General features: G+C 43.2%; 1 protein-coding gene across 4 annotated transcripts in view; it reads right to left on the bottom strand.

The window, feature by feature from the left end:
• Positions 1-11,694: 11,694 nt before the first annotated feature.
• Positions 11,695-16,609, bottom strand: part of syk (spleen tyrosine kinase) — a 29,169-nt gene continuing 24,254 nt past the window's right edge. For all 4 annotated transcript variants that reach the window (XM_079448516.1, XM_079448514.1, XM_079448517.1 and 1 more), the window contains 4 exons: positions 16,077-16,266; positions 14,039-14,179; positions 12,897-13,009; positions 11,695-12,424 (listed from right to left, as the gene is read on the bottom strand). In XM_079448516.1, coding sequence (XP_079304642.1) covers positions 12,352-12,424; positions 12,897-13,009; positions 14,039-14,179; positions 16,077-16,266 — 517 coding nt within the window. In that variant the 3' untranslated portion in view covers positions 11,695-12,351. The remainder of the gene's footprint in view (positions 12,425-12,896; positions 13,010-14,038; positions 14,180-16,076; positions 16,267-16,609) is intronic.

Raw genomic sequence — 16,609 nt, 5'->3', positions numbered from 1 at the left:
TTGGCGGCTTTCCGTCCTCTAGATAAAGAGAAAACCAGCAAAACGTCCTCAAAAGGCAGAGGCTACAGCCGAGTGCTAGACCATTAGCAATGGATAATGAGAGGATAAGAAAACGTCCCTTTCTAAGGATACTTGCGTGCGGGGTTTCACTCGAATCTTCAATCGGTCGTGCCGTTCGCCAGTCGATGAGCACTCGCGTCGGGGCGATGAATAAGGGTCCGGTCCGCGCACCCATGGTAAGTTTCAGTCACCTTTTATAGAGCTATAAGTCTATGATCACGATAATCAGAGGCGTGGCAGCTATTCAGTCAATGGGGGTCACCTGTAGTAGTCCATTACATACCACACCCACAGTAGGCTTCCGACAATACAATGTCCATAAACACACGTGACCATTATAAACACTCATCACACGTGCTCAATATCTTCACACACAACACTGCACGCGAGATTCACTGCAATCAAAACTAAACACCCCAAGTTACCCGGGAGCCATACTATCCCTCAACCCACTTTACATTTCCCCATCTGACAGCTACCCCCTCACTTTAACATAAGTCGTCCCGACTATGTCACCGCTTGGTACCTTAATGGCCGGGTGCCCTGTGTCGATCGCTGGGAGCGACGTAGCCCCAAGGATTCTTCTGCAGGGGCTTCCGGTGGTGGATATTCCATCTCTGTTTGTTCGTCTTGCACCTGTGGGGCTGCACTGGGTCTCACCGGAGAGTCAGGGTCGCCGCTGGTGACCTCAATCTCCTCTAGTTGGGGTGGTTCCAAGTGTGGTGGAGGGTCCGGCACAGTTGCCTCAAGTACTGGTGGGGGCCGAGTGCTCCAGAATACCAGGGGTCTGTATCCTAGGTTGTTGCCACCCCCCTGCGGCCGGAATATTTCTTCCTCCTGGGTGGATTGTGCCCGTTCATTGGCCGGCGGCAGTGAAAAAGACACTGGACACCCTCGCAAATTATTCCTATGAGCAGTACGAATAGGACCTTCCTCACCTTCGGGACGAATCAAGTATACGGGTCGGCCTGGGCGCAGTTGGGACACAACCACAAAGGGTGTCGGCCGCCATCGAGGCGCCAGCTTTCCGTAGGCTCGTCGACGGAAGTGCCGGAGGAGGACACGCTCCCCAACTAGGAGGTCCAATGCCTTGGCTCTCTTATCCCGACGGGTCTTATCACTTTGTTGCCTCTGCCAAGTATGTTGTTGGACTACTTTGCGTGCCTGGTTAAGTACCTGGTGGTGAGACTGGACCCATCCGTTGAGGGTCTGTCGCTTGGTCACAGGCCCAGCCTCATGGATCCAATCTATTGGGAGCCTTGCATGTCTTCCAAACACCACATAGTAAGGAGTGAGACCAGTGGTGCCGTGTGGGGTATTGTTGTACGCCTGCAGGAGGGCCGGTAGTCTCGATGGCCACTGGGACTGTGCCTCATCTGTTAAGGTTCCCAGCAACTTCAGGAGTGTCTGGTTAAATCTCTCACAGGCTCCGTTACCCTGTGGGTGGTATGCCGTGGTACGCTTCAGCCGACATCCATACAAGAGACAGAGCTGATTAAATAGATCTGAGGTAAAGGCCGCTCCACGATCCGAGAGAATGTGCTCCGGGCTCCCATACACCTGGAACAGGTTCTTCCATACTGCCTTGGCAGTGGTGGCGGCGGTCTGATCTCTGGTGGGCACTGCAAGGGCATATTTCGAGAACAAATCGGTCATTACCAGAATATAAGGATACGAGTCTCCTGGACGACCCAATGACAAAAAGTCAATGCCCACCATCTGAAATGGATATGAAGTCTCTATGGGCACCAAGGGGGCTCTTACCTCAGGGCCTGCTTTGTACACTAGACACCTGGGACAATCAGCAGCCCACTCAGTCGAGTCCCGTCTCATCCCATGCCAGAAGAAGCGCTTCTTCAGCAGGGAGAGTGTTCTCTCAGCACTAGGATGGCCACCTTCTACATGGTATTCCTGCCACAGAGTTTTCGTGTGGGCACTGGGAACCAGGATCTGGCTAGAGGATTCACCCATATGCCCCTCGGTTCTAATCACTCTCCGCAGGGCGTCCTGGCCTACTTCAATCTGGTCCCACTCGCGCAAGAACTGCTGGAGTCCCACACTCAGTACACCCTGTTTTTCTACAGGAGGGGGTTGGCCCTGCTGTTTCCAGGAGAGCAGCTGACTTAAGTCAGGGTCTTCATGTTGTCTTGTATACCACATGGGTTGCTCTGTAGAATCCTCCCCTTCAGTGGACTCTGCTCCCACCTGCCGGATCATGACCTCTTGTCGTTCCCCTGGAAGTCTCGATAGGACGTCAGCGTTACGGTTAGCAGTCCCTGGACGGTATCGGATTGTATACTTGAAGTTGGCTAGCTGGGCTGCCCACCGTTGCTCTACTGCTCCAAGCTTCGCCGTTTCCAAGTGCACGAGTGGATTGTTGTCAGTAAAGACTTCTACCTCCATCCCCCATAGATAGTCTTTGAACTTGTCAGTCATTGCCCACTTAAGGGCCAACAGTTCCAACTTGAACGAGCTGTAATTCTGGTCGTTCCTTTCCGTAGGGTGGAGACTTCGACTGGCATAGGAAATGACACGTTCTTTACCATCCTGAACCTGGGCCAGCACTGCTCCCAGACCCTCCAGGCTCGCATCTGTGTACAAACGGAATGGCTGGGTAAAGTCAGCATAAGCCAAAATGGGAGGGCTCACCAGAGCTTCCTTCAGCTGTTGGAACGCCTGTTCACACTCTGTTGTCCAATGGATGGGTGCAGTCTTGTGGGCGGTTGCCATGCCCCGTAGCAGGCCATGGAGAGGAGCAGCAATCTTTGCGAACGCAGGGATATACCGACGGTAATAGCCCACCAGCCCAAGGAAGGACCGGACCTGGCGGACATTCTGCGGGGCAGTCCAGTCCTGGATGACTGCAGTCTTCTCAGGGTTGGTGGCTACCCCTTCTGAGCTTACTATATGCCCCAAATAGGTCACTTGTTTCTTGAATAAGCGACACTTTCTGGGCTGGAGTTTTAAGCCATAGCCATTAAGTCGCTCGAACACTCGGTCCAAGTCCTGGAGGTGCTGGTCAAAGCTTGATGAATATACAATGACATCATCAAGGTATATTAATAATGATTCGTTCAGGAATTTGCCAAGACAGCGCTGCATGAGTCTTTGAAATGTTGCTGGCGCGTTACAAAGCCCAAAGGGCATACGCTCAAACTCGTATAATCCAAGGGGGGTGGTGAAGGCAGTCTTCTCCCTGTCCCGTTCGTCCACCTCGACTTGCCAATAGCCACTTGCCAGGTCTAATGTGGAGTACCATTGCGCACCTTTAAGACTAGTCAGAGACTCCTCGATACGGGGGAGGGGATAGGCATCTTTATGCGTAGCAGAGTTCAGCTTCCGATAATCTACACAGAATCGCCAAGACCCATCCTTCTTTTTCACGAGTACGATCGGTGCAGCCCACGGACTGGAACTTTCCCTGATGACCCCACCATCCAGCATGTTCTTCAGCAAGCTCTTTAATTCAGGATACAGTGAAGGTGGAACTGGTCTGTATCGCTCACGGCTAGGCGGGGCAGCCCCGGTGGGGATCTGGTGTTTCACGATATTGGTGTGGCCAAAATCCTCGTCATGCTCCGCAAAGATGGAACGCCATTTCCTCAACAACTCCTGTAGACGTTTACGCTGCTCCTGGCTCAATGCAGCACCCTCTTGTTCCAGGCCAGATGGTAAGGTGGAGGGACTGGCACCCACAGTGCTGACCCCAACTTCGACCACTCCAGGACTGCCTGGTGTCAATATAAGCTCTCTCTGCCCAATGATGCTTTCAAGTGGCAGTGGGGTGACTTCTGCAAGTGGCCGACGCTGGGGGACCTCTACGGGAAGCATAGTTGGGTTGCAGAGCCTCAAGGGCAGATGGCCATCCTGTACTATAGCCACCGTACGTGCTGTAAGCAAACTCGACTCCTCATCTCCCAATGGTTCGATCAGCACCGTGCAATTGTCTCTAGGAACTTCATCACTCGTTCGACACCACAGCACCATCTCTGTCTGAGGAGGAATAACAACAGAAGGCTGCTTGGTTAATTTTGCCACTCCCTGTCCCAGGGCTGTTGGCCCTATCTGCTGTATTCGGCGACATACTGCAAAGGCCTTCTCCCATTGGTTACCTTCAATTGGCGCCACGGCAGCCCGAAAGGCCACCACCCCTGGATGGACACCCTGCATGAGTTCTTTCCAGCATTCGGTTATCACATTCATTCCCAAAACTGCCCCATCATTGCCCAAACACTGGTCTTCAACAATTATCACACCCTTGTTGGGAATACATACCCCTCCTACCTTAAAATCCATCATGGCATAGCCTATGTAGGGGATTTGTAATCCATTGGCTGCCTTCAGTGTCAACAAGTTGCATTCGTCCATCGTATTAAGGACGGTCTCCTGGAGTTGGTTCTTGAACAGGGTCTCGCTGAAGAGAGTCACTTGGGAACCTGTATCCAACAGAAACTTTATAGATTTACCATTGACTTCTACTTCCACTCCAGGGCACGTACCTATTAAGGCAGGTTTAAAAGACGGGCCACCCTTGGTTGCATTCACCCCCGCCACTCCTTTGCCTGTGACGGGGGTCGCTAAAAATCCTTTGTCTGTCCTCGTCTGGGGCAGTATCTTTGTATGTGCCCTGCTTCGCCACAATCCAGACAGATTGGCCGGCCATGTACATCCCACTGATAACTCATGGTGGATGGAGGTGGACGTTGACGTCGCACTGGGGGAGGCTGCCGGGTCCCAGGAATTAATGATTGGCTAGCTACCGGAGCCACATAGGGAGATTGATTCCGTAGTTCTTCTACCAGTTTGCTACTAAGAGTCTTTAACTGTACTGCCAGCTCGTCTCGCAGCTCAGACTTCAAGCTCTCTCTGAGGTCATCCAGGTCAGACCTACGTCCACCCCTTACATCGGACGAGACTACCTGGGTACGAATAGCATGGGCCCCTGCTTCGGCAGGAGGGCTGTCTAACTCCTTTTCCAATACACGCGCTTCTTTCAGAGCCGCCTGAAACGTCAGCCTCTCATCTCTTCGCAGCAGTCGCTGTAGCTCCTGTCGTACTGGTCCTGTCCGAAGGCCCAGCACCAATTGGTCTCGTAATAACACATCTTCATCTGTGATGGCATTCCGTTCGGTGGTGGCCAACCTAGCATAGCATTCTCGTAGCCTCAGTCCAAAAAGACTGACACCCTCCTCTAGACCCTGATGACATTTATAGAACTCTGCTCGTCGATGAGCATGGGTGGCTGTATCCCCAAAGACTCTTCCTAAGGCCTCTATGACCTTCTCACCATTGGCACGGTCTGCATCCGGTAGGAGGGCTGCTTCCCGTCGGACTTCCCCATCCAGTGTGCTCAAAACAAAATCCACCTGCTGTTGAGCATTCAGGGGTTGGGCGCGCAGCATGGCCCTCATCTGGGTCTGCCATTCTCCAAATTTACGTCGCTCTCCAGTGAATTTAGGGGCCCAGGACGCACTGAAAAACCAGGGCATAATTAGCGGTGACATAGGTGGGACTATCGCATTACTACCTGACTGCCCGTCATCATTCTGTTGGCTCATGTTGCTGGGACCCTGCCGACTACGCCACAAAAAGGTGTCAGAAGCACCCCTCTATAATTTAATGGAATCCCAGGAACAGGAGCCAAACAGACAAGTTTAGAAAAGCTAAAAACAATTTATTAATTTAGTAATTCTCTCAATAAAAGCTAGAACAAGTTTTCCCACCATGCATAAATACAACAAATTTTACAATGTAATAAATATCTTCTCAAACGATAAAACACAGCTATCTGAAGTGTCCTTGAAGTTGGCCGTTTGAGTCTATTCAGGCCGGGGGCGTGGCGTTCACGAGGCACAGGGATTTCCCGGAGGGCGTGGCCGAATGCAGGCGTGTCAGAACGGGGTTCCCGGAAGTAACGTCTTCACCTCCAACGATCTCTCTCGCCGTCTGGCAGGCGACCGGACTCCGGCGTGGCTTGGCGGCTTTCCGTCCTCTAGATAAAGAGAAAACCAGCAAAACGTCCTCAAAAGGCAGAGGCTACAGCCGAGTGCTAGACCATTAGCAATGGATAATGAGAGGATAAGAAAACGTCCCTTTCTAAGGATACTTGCGTGCGGGGTTTCACTCGAATCTTCAATCGGTCGTGCCGTTCGCCAGTCGATGAGCACTCGCGTCGGGGCGATGAATAAGGGTCCGGTCCGCGCACCCATGGTAAGTTTCAGTCACCTTTTATAGAGCTATAAGTCTATGATCACGATAATCAGAGGCGTGGCAGCTATTCAGTCAATGGGGGTCACCTGTAGTAGTCCATTACATACCACACCCACAGTAGGCTTCCGACAATACAATGTCCATAAACACACGTGACCATTATAAACACTCATCACACGTGCTCAATATCTTCACACACAACACTGCACGCGAGATTCACTGCAATCAAAACTAAACACCCCAAGTTACCCGGGAGCCATACTATCCCTCAACCCACTTTACATTTCCCCATCTGACACATATTTTGTAGGAACAGAGATAATTTGATGGGATGGTGCTCTTAGAATGTTGTTGTAATGTCTTAATATTTGCTTTGTCACATGTGGTCCCAGTCTAAGAGGGGGTAGTCAGTCTTTAATACTCACAGGGTTTCTTTCTAGTTTACATTTAGTCATTTAACAGACGCTTTTATCCAATGACCGGTCTTGAAACCAGACTGATTGCTGTCCAGGAGGTTGTTTCGCATGAGAAAGGAGGAGAGCTGGTTGAACAAAACTTACTCTAGGGCTTTGGCAATGAAGGGAAGAAGGGAAACAGGCCTGTAGTTTTCTAGCAGTGTAGGGTCGAGGGTGGATTTCTTCAGTAGCGGTGTGATGCAGGCCTCTTTGAACGCTGTGGGAAATGTCCCAGTGGTGAGCGAGTTGATGATGTGGGTCAGAGATGGCCTGGAAGAGATGGATGGGGATGTGATCCAGTGGGCAGGTGGTAGGGTGGTTGGAACCTATGACCTTGGAAACATCAGCTTCAGACAGAGGAGAAAAGGCGGGGAGCACACACGTGTCAGGGATGTGGGCAGGTTTGACAGGTGGTGGCGTAGAAAACTGGCTGCTGATGGTGGTAGTTTTCTTTACGAAGAACGATGCAAAATCAGCAGCTGTTAACTCCGATGAAGGTGAAGGAGCAGGCGGACAGAGGAGAGCAGAGAAGGTTTTGCAGAGCGTGCGAGAGAGCGGAGAGTTGCAGATCCTCGAGTGGTAGTAATCCGTTTTTGCAGAGGTGACGTCAACAGAGAAAGTAGAGAGAAGAGATTGGTAGAGAGAGAGGTCAGCAGGGTCTTTTGACTTGCCCCATTTTCTCTCAGCTGACTGGAGGCTGGCGCGATGCTCACACAGTACATCCGATAACCAGGGAGCCGACGGGGATGCAAGAGGGCATAGGTTGTCCAAGCAGGAATGTAAGCGTGGAACACAGAGTGTCTGTGGCATTGTCTCTATTCAAAAGAGAGAGCTCATCAGAGGGGGGAGTGCAGAGAAGACAGCAGAGGAAAAACAGGAGGGAGGGAGCCGGAAAGTGACCATCGGTAAGACATCTGCGATGTCCGGAGCAGTGAGGTTGAGGGTGACGAAATAGTGATCAGACGTGTGCAGCAGGGTTACACGAGAGTGATGAGTGGAGCAGTACCTTGTGAAGATCAGATCAAGATGGTTTCCAGACTTGTGGGTTGCTGATGTGGAAACCTGCTCGAGGAGAAATTATGCAGTCAGGTTGATGAAGTCAGCAGCCTGTGGCTTTCCAATGTGGATGTTGAAGTCTCCTAGTACCACCAGAGGAGTACCATCCTCAGGGAAGATTGAAAGAAGCACATCCAGCTCCTCCAAGAAATGTCCAAGCTGACCTGGGGGACGATATATAACTACAAAATGACTTTTAACAGGGTGGGTAATAGTAACAGCATGAAACTCGAAGGAGCTGTTGTCACACATAGGTGTTAGCTGTTTGAATTTCCAGTCTTTGGGGATAAGTAGACCGGTGCCTCCACCCCTTCCTGTGATGCGAGGGCTGTGGGAGAAAGTGTGGTTATGGGAGAGGGCAGCATGAGTGGCAGAGTCCTCTGGTTTGATCCATGTTTCTGTATGTGCTACAATGGAAAGACCAGAATGTTTAACAAAAGCTGTAAAGAAATCAGCTTTGTTCACAGCAGATTGGCAGTTCCACAATACTATTGGCAAAAGTAGAAGGGGCAGTTGATAGCAGTGATACATTGTGCAGGTTATTAGCATTGCGTCGCCTTCGGCATGCGGCAGCTGGTTTACGTGTTGTGATAACAGAAAGGATTTTAAAACACATATTTAAGAGAAGCAGAAAGGATATAGGGAGAAACATTAAAATAACAATAAAGGATTAAGTATAAGTGCAAACAACTAAGACCAAAAGTGCAAGTGTGAATGGAAAAACAAAATAGGTACAAAAGAAGTGCAATACTCAAGTGCCCTGTCGGTGTGTCCCGGCTCGGTGGAGTCGCGCACAGGTAGAGTCGATGTCTTTACTCTCTTTGGTCTTCACGCGATGAGGGCTGCACGCGACCGCTGCTTTACTTGAAGATCTTAAACCAAAATTGATAGTTAACTCAACGCTGTTAGCACAGCATTAGCGTGCTAGCTTGCTTTCGGTTTACACTGTTGAATATCATCTTGCCTTTGTCAAGATCCTGCCTCTCCTTGTCTTTGTTTTCGAGTCTTGTGGCAGGATCATGTCAGACCCATGTGTTTTACGTGGAGAAAGGGCATGACATGTTCTCTCACTGGTGTTGCGTCCTTTAGCCCCGCCTCCTTGTTTTTTTCCGTTAGTTCCCCATTAGTGTTTCATCACACTCACCATTAGTGTTAAGACTTGTCACCTGCCCATCACCGGCCCTGGTCCATCTTCCCGTTAGTGTTTCATTCCCTTCACCTGGCCGTCATCCTCACTTTGTGATCATCCCTAGTTAGCGGTTCCTTTAATATTGTCTTAGTGCCCTGTTGCCCCTTGTCGGTTCACTGTATGTACTCTCTGTAGTCTGCCCTGCATACCTGCCCCCGTGTTTGGATTACACTTGTTCCCGTTGCCAAGTTTGTGGCCTTTTAGTTAATTTTTTATCCTAAGGACCTTGTTTTGTACCCCTTGTGGGAAGTTTTGGGTTTGTCTGCTTGTTTTATTCATGTTTTCCCCATTGTGGGTTTTTATTGAATAAGTTTTATTTTTAACCCTTAGTCTTCCTGCGTCTGGGTTCTGCCTTCCATTCTTGACAGCCTTCTAGTTGTCTTGTGTGCTAACTGTTTCTCTTAAGCGTATATACTACGATTCATCAAGCAACCTTGGTAAATTGGAATTACTCTTGAAACCACAAGTGCTCTTTCTTAGGGACTATGCTCTTCGCATTATACATGCTACCTCTAGGAGATATAATAAAGCAACACAGAGTTAGCTTTCACTGTTATGCTGATGATACGCAACTTATATTTCATGAGCCTCATGAAACCAAGCAATTACATTGTATAGTGGAATGCGTAGTCTATAAAAAACTGGATGAGGAGCAATTTTTTTTATTACTGAACTCGGACAAACCAGAAGTGTTACTTATTGGACTGTAGCGGTTTTAGATGCATGTAAAAATTATGATGAGCTTAGCTCACCAAATAAGATTCTCTACCAGACATTTTAAGATCAAATCCATGAACTGAGTTATTTAAAACATCAGTTTCAGTCAAGGAATTAGATTATCGCAAAGTAAATAAAGTATTTATCGTTATTTAATATACATATTTTACAGTCTCTGATTAGTAATGTACAGTATAACACTATTTCTATGCATTCGTCCAGCGAATGCATCAGTGATTAATACACTCTACGTTATCTCATGGCCATAAGTAACGTGACTTTACCAAACAGAATTTAGTGCAAAGGTAGTGTAAATCTAACACGGTTTAAGTACCCAGACCTGACAAATGCTGTGATGATAGAGCTGGATAAACTGGATACTCTACAAAACTTCAGCCGCTATTAGATTATTAAGGATAATCTTAAATCTAAAGTTTTTTTATTTTGCCTTGTTGTGCAAGTACTGTCGAGCTTGTGCAAAGGCTGCAGCTTTTGCCAGAGGGGAACTGGAATCCCCTGGTCAGGCCTGGTTACCCTCTGAGGTTTTTTTCTCCTCCAATGGAGTTTTGGGTTCCTCACCACCATTTGCATACTGTTTTGCACCGTTTGCCTGGCCGGGGGGGATGGTCTGCTAGAATTTTATAGTCTAATTTAATTAGCACTGCATATAGGAATTTAAAGTGTGTCTGATATTTGACCTGTGTTTTGACTTGCATAACCTCTTATGTTTGCTTATAGTCAATGTTTTCTTGTACAGCAGCTTTGTAACAATAAAAATAGTAAAAAGCGCTATATAAATAAAGCTGACTTGACTTACACGGCTTTGTATGTGAGCCTTGAGCACAGAAAACCCATCACAAGTGAAAATATGGTTGTTTATTAAACTACTCTACATGGTAAACCTACTGATTTCCCCCCAAACCATTTAAATTATTGTTATATAGCCGAGGCTGTTTACTGTAATATACAAAAATGTTAGAAAGCTTACAGTAGGTGAATATTCACTGGGAATGATCAATACTGTGGTACCCAGTAAAATTACATTTATTTATATAGCGCTTTTCACAATGTGCATTGTTCCAAAGCAGCTTTACAGGGGAAAATAAGAAAAACGGAAAAACACAAAGTTAAAACACAGTGCAAGGTGTTTATATAACAAGTTAAATTATTCTAGTAAATTATATCTAATAAATGAAGTCTCCCGGTGGATTATTTAACATATTTTGCATTAAGTGAAAATATTTATGTAGTACATTTTGTAGAAATGTTTCATAAAAACTGAGCATTTCTTTATTTTTACTGCAATGTTTTATACGTGTTACACAAAATGACAATATTCAACAATTCATTTTTGCTTTTCTTACTGCATACCATGCAATATATGTTGAGTTAATAATGAAAAACAAACAAACAGAACTTTGCATTACATTAGCTTTGTGAAAGTGACAGTTCACTCAAATTTAATTTATCTCATTTATTATCATCAAACTTGTATGACTAAAATATCTTTTGTATTTTGCATAGGAAAGAAAAAGAAAGTTTGTAACTGAACTGCAGTGGCACCCATTGACTTCTATTATATGGTCAAAGAAAACAATGCAAAGTAAGTGGATGCCAGTTAACATTCTTCAAAATATCTTATGCGGACGAAAGAAATTCATACAGGTTTGAAATTACAGTAAATTATGACAGATTTTTGGTTTTAAATAAGTTTTAAATAATAATAATAAACCCTCACCTGTCCCCTAACCTACAGTTTATAATTAAACACTTGTTTCGTGTCAAGATGCTTATCGCATTGCACAGTAAAATAAGTCACACATGACTGTAGAACTCTTCCGACTGCCAAAATATCACACGTTTGCCTGACTAAAGACTATTCTAATGTTGAAAGTTGCATTTATAATCAGAGGAAGATCAAGATTTTTATGTAATGCAATTCAGTTCAATTGTACAGCTTGTGCACATCACAATGAATAGATGTATTCAAATTAAACACAATACATGTGGAATAAAACTTTTTTTATTGGTGCGATACATTAAGTTGACAATGACTTGACACTTTTATGATAAATGTAAAACGGAATTTAAAAATGGTATGAGGAAGATGCAGTCAGTAGACTCAAACATATGTGATAAAATTTGGTTGAATATTATGTATTAGCATTGCATTTTCATTACAAATAATATAGGCCTCTTATCCTAGAAACAATGTGACCACTAGACAAGCTGTATACGAAGCATGACATCTCTTGCAATATCACAGTAAATATGTGCAGTAGTAGCAAGTCAAGACATCTCCGCAACAGATGGACCTGATTGGCTGTGATTGTTCATTTTTAAACCTTGCCTTTATAAGCTATATTCAACAATTCATTTTTGCTTTTCTTGCTGCATATAATGCTATTTTATGCTCAATTAATAATAAAAAACAAACAGAGCTTGACATTACATCGGCTGTGTTAAAAATTACTAAAGCGAAAAAACATAAAATGCTTTAAATTATTTAGCTGGATTTTGTACACAAATACTAGTGAGGGAGTTTATCAATTTATAATTTGTATAATAAAAAAAAATATTTTATTTATATATATAATTAAACATTTGCTTACACCAAACCTAAATTATAGAATATAGCAGAATTTTCACACATTCTCTAGGTCATCATTGGGATATGTCATAATAATAATGTCGCAACCTTGGTTCAACTACAGAAAATCCAGGTCTCTCCTCTGCCCTATAGAAAAAGTGAACAATTTATCATTAGCAAAACTGATTGACATTTATCACTGTACTAAACTATGTTTCTTTATTATTAAAACATGGCTCAATTCTGGTTAGCCAAATTTCCAAAACTGTTGTCAAATAAGACTATTTCAATAGCAATTAATGGTTAGAAAAAGTGACTTTGTTCCTTGGACATTTCCGGTCAGTGGATGAACACATTTAAAACAACTGAAAATGCGTTATGCACATTGACATTGTGATACTCACAATGCCTTGTATAATGTATTTAAAATAGTTTTTCTTGCTTTGAACAAGACACACAGAGATTTAGAAAATAATCTGCAACAAATCAAATTGTGTGTTAAACTTTAAAAAGAGCCAAATCTCTCAGGTCCTCTCAAAGGTTCTTTCAGGGTGCTTTAATTAATAAAAACTTTTGTATATGGATTCTCTACTATAATAAAGTGCTTATGTTCACTTACTTGTATGTCCAGCATTTCTGCATAAGGTTGTACATCTCAGGTGGGCAGTTCAGTGGGGAAGCCATCCTCTCACCATTCTCAATCATTTGAATAACGTCATTTCCTTTCATTCCCTACATGCACACAGAAACCATTACATTAAGTAATTTCGGTGTTATCACAGTTTTAAATGGCCATGCCAGGAAAGAGCAGGAAACACAAGAACTACAGCTGAGTTCAGCCACAGCCTGTGATGAAATCAGCTGAAAATAAAAGAAACCATTAAATCAGTCAGCAGAGGAGACTCCACAAACACCAATATCGTCTTCGCCTTTGTTGCAGCATGTTATGGAGAATTAAAATAAAAAAAATATGTTTTATTGAAAATAATAGTATGTCACTTTTATAGTAATCAGGGTTTGGTTTAGTTAGACAGTTTGACTCTTTGTGTTCTGGCTGCTGTAGTTAAATTTGTTATGACATAAAAGGCAGGCATTATCAGATGCTTGTCGCTGCTGATAATAAGTGCATGATCATCATGCATGGATTAATACACTGACCTTATGAGTGACTTTTATAATAGAAGTATGTTGTAAATTATTTTGATTTATTATTGTGATTTGGTGCAAAAAGACAGCAAGCACAGATTTAATCCGAAAAAATTGAATGAATTTTAAAATACAATGTACACGAAGGACGTTGAAATCCTGTGAGATTTACTCAAGACCTCAAGAATCAGCAACAATGGTCACATGATTCATGCCACAATGCATTCTGGGAGCCATGGATGAGTGTTGCATGATGTACCCATAATGCAATGTGTCATGAAGCATTTTTCATTACATCCAGAATCTTAGACAAGCAAAAATTTGGATCTATGTGCATTAGGATCAAAGATTAGACTGATATTGTACATTTGATTTACAGGCTAGATGACTGTACAGCCACTTGAACAAATTCAATATCGCCATCATAAGTATGCAAATAAGGTGTTAATAACGTTAAATACATTATATTAGTACATTATTAGTAGAAATTATTAATATTTTCCTCCAAAATGCATTTGATGTACCATCTTTCCTGGCCCAAATTATAAAAGTAAAGTTGCTGTAACATTTTAACCGTTGGTTGTGATGGCTTTTTGATTAAGACAGTTTTAACACCTTGTATGGTTTTTGTCCACATGAATAAGCCTCCCACATCAAGACTCCAAAGCTCCACACGTCACTCTTAGAGGAGAACTTCAAGTAATTCATGCACTCAGGGGCATACCATTTCAATGGCCATTTACCATGACCTTTTGCCTATAGAAGAAGAGAACAAAAACATTCAGATTATGTTAAGCACTGATTCTAGTGTACTGAAACAAAGACTTTTATAAGATTTATTAATATGGTATAAATATAGGATAATTAACAAAAACACTGTCAGAAACAAGGGTCAAAACTGTCTTTGGGGCGATACCATTTCAAAAAGTACATCTTTGCAACTGGAGAGTGCATATTACTTATGAAATGTGAATATTGGTCACATAGAGCATATCACAGTACCTACATAAATATCCTATTGTACATTTTAGGACCTTTTAAAAGTTCCCAGTGAGTAAGTGCATTTTTGAATATAAGTGTAAATCTTACATACATTTTGTTAAAGCAACACTATATCGTTTTTGACCTAATGTCTCTAAAATGATTGCAGTCGTAGAACAACTCTTAACGGGACAAATATACTGCCAGTGCTACCTGAGTAGCCTTATCATTGCACCTACAACCATACTCTGTACATTCTGTGTTCGGGTCATTACACAAAGCACCGCCCATCCCCTGTCTACATTTATTCATTTGGCAGACGCTTACTTACAAGTAGTTTTATACAGTGGCACATTACTGCAGAGCAATCAGGGTTAAGGCGCCTTGCTCAAGTGCCCTTCAGTCGTGACCTGCTGGCACTGAGATCAGAACCAGCAACCTTCTGATCACAAGCCCAACACTCCAACCATTAGGCCACAGCTGACCATTGTTTGAAGAGCAAGCTTATACAGCGATAGTATTTGTGACACTAGTAACAGACAATTAAGCTTATAAACCACATGGGAGAACCCATAAGCAGGGCTTAATTTGGCAGATCCCTCTCCTCAAGTGCTAATGTAAAACATTCGTGCTGACCTGTTGCGTGCATATATTTCATTAAAAAGCACATTTAATAATTATAAAGGCAATAACTATTTTATTTTGGTAATGAACTGGCTGTCATTGTTTGAGATGCTGGAATATTATGTGTAGGCACAAGGCGCTGGCACAATTGCCCTATCTGTTACTTATAACGGCAGAAACAACTTAAAAAACTATTTGATTTACATTTACATTTAAACATTTGGCAGATGCTTTTATCCAAAGCGCCTTACATTGTATTATCCTATACATAGGTATCTGCAGTCCCCTGGGATCATATCCTTTCCTTGAATTTATTTGGTGAGCACTGCACCTCACAAACTCATCAGCATAGTCAACGTTATTTCCCTTTTGTTTTGTTAATCTATTAAATGTCAAATATTCTGTGTATATTCGTGTTGCATGTTTTGTATTATATAATGAAGGAAACTTGTGAAATACACTTCAGAGGGAATGATTTGTTGTAGGAAAAATGCTGCGAAGAGATGCAGAAGAAATACGGTTAACGGATGATTAAAAGCTTAAACGTTATAAACGGTAGCACAGTTGCACCCCAAGTGTAATTTTAGTTTAAGGCTAAACTTCTGAATTCTACAAATGTTGAGGGCTGTGTTTTATTTGCTTGCATCCACTATATTCACAACATTATCATTATAACAATAACGTGTTTCCATAACCTTAACGAGCATTTGAATTAAACTGAATATAAAATCATATAAAATTTCTTTCATACACTAAGATTATCTTTGGATGTCTGTTTTTATTCAGGCTTTTTTATGCGCATTTTCAATTACTCCAAATAGTAAGATAGAAAAACCCCTCAGAGATAGCACATTCCGTTACTTCTCCACACCCCACTAACTTGCCAGATCTGCCACCCCCCTTATTACGGCACCTTGGAATTTACAGATCAAGCACTGTCCGTAAACAAATGTTCCATAGTGTTGCTTTAATTACACATATTGACATTATATGAACCATCGGCTATTAAAAAACATACTTATAGCATCAGCTGACTGAGTTATACTACCTTGTAATAGTTCTCATCTTCTGTCAGGGCTTTAGACAGTCCAAAGTCACTGATCTTGGCATAGTGCTGCGTAACTAAAAGCACATTCCTGGCTGCCAGATCTCTGTGAACAAAGTTGTGCTCTTCCAGATATTTCATACCCATAGAAACCTGATGAACCAGTTCAGTAATGTTCTTCTCAGAGATGTGTCTAAGATGTAAACACAAAACAAAAGCAATTAAGTTTTTATAAATACTTAAAATGTATTACTTTTGTTTTTGTAATTTTCTTTAAACAGATAATCAAATTCAGAGATCAAACAGTTTCATAAAATACCTGTGGAATACTGTGGACTTTTCACAAAAATGATTTACCAGTAACACTTTGCTAGTAGATGTTGACTACATATTAATGGAGGCAAACATCTTTCTTGTTGGATAACTTAAAAGTAGTTATATTATGTCAAAAGAAGATTTTATCGGCAATACCAGTACATATGTCATGTTTATTATTTTTGGACGGCTCATTAAAGTGTAATATGGAACATTTTCCC

The sequence above is a fragment of the Barbatula barbatula genome, assembly GCF_947034865.1.
Source record: "Barbatula barbatula genome assembly, chromosome: 24".
Classification (NCBI taxonomy): Eukaryota; Metazoa; Chordata; class Actinopteri; order Cypriniformes; family Nemacheilidae; genus Barbatula; species Barbatula barbatula.
The sequence above is the reverse complement of the archived record's forward strand: the minus strand, read 5'-3'. Positions and strand labels throughout refer to the sequence as shown.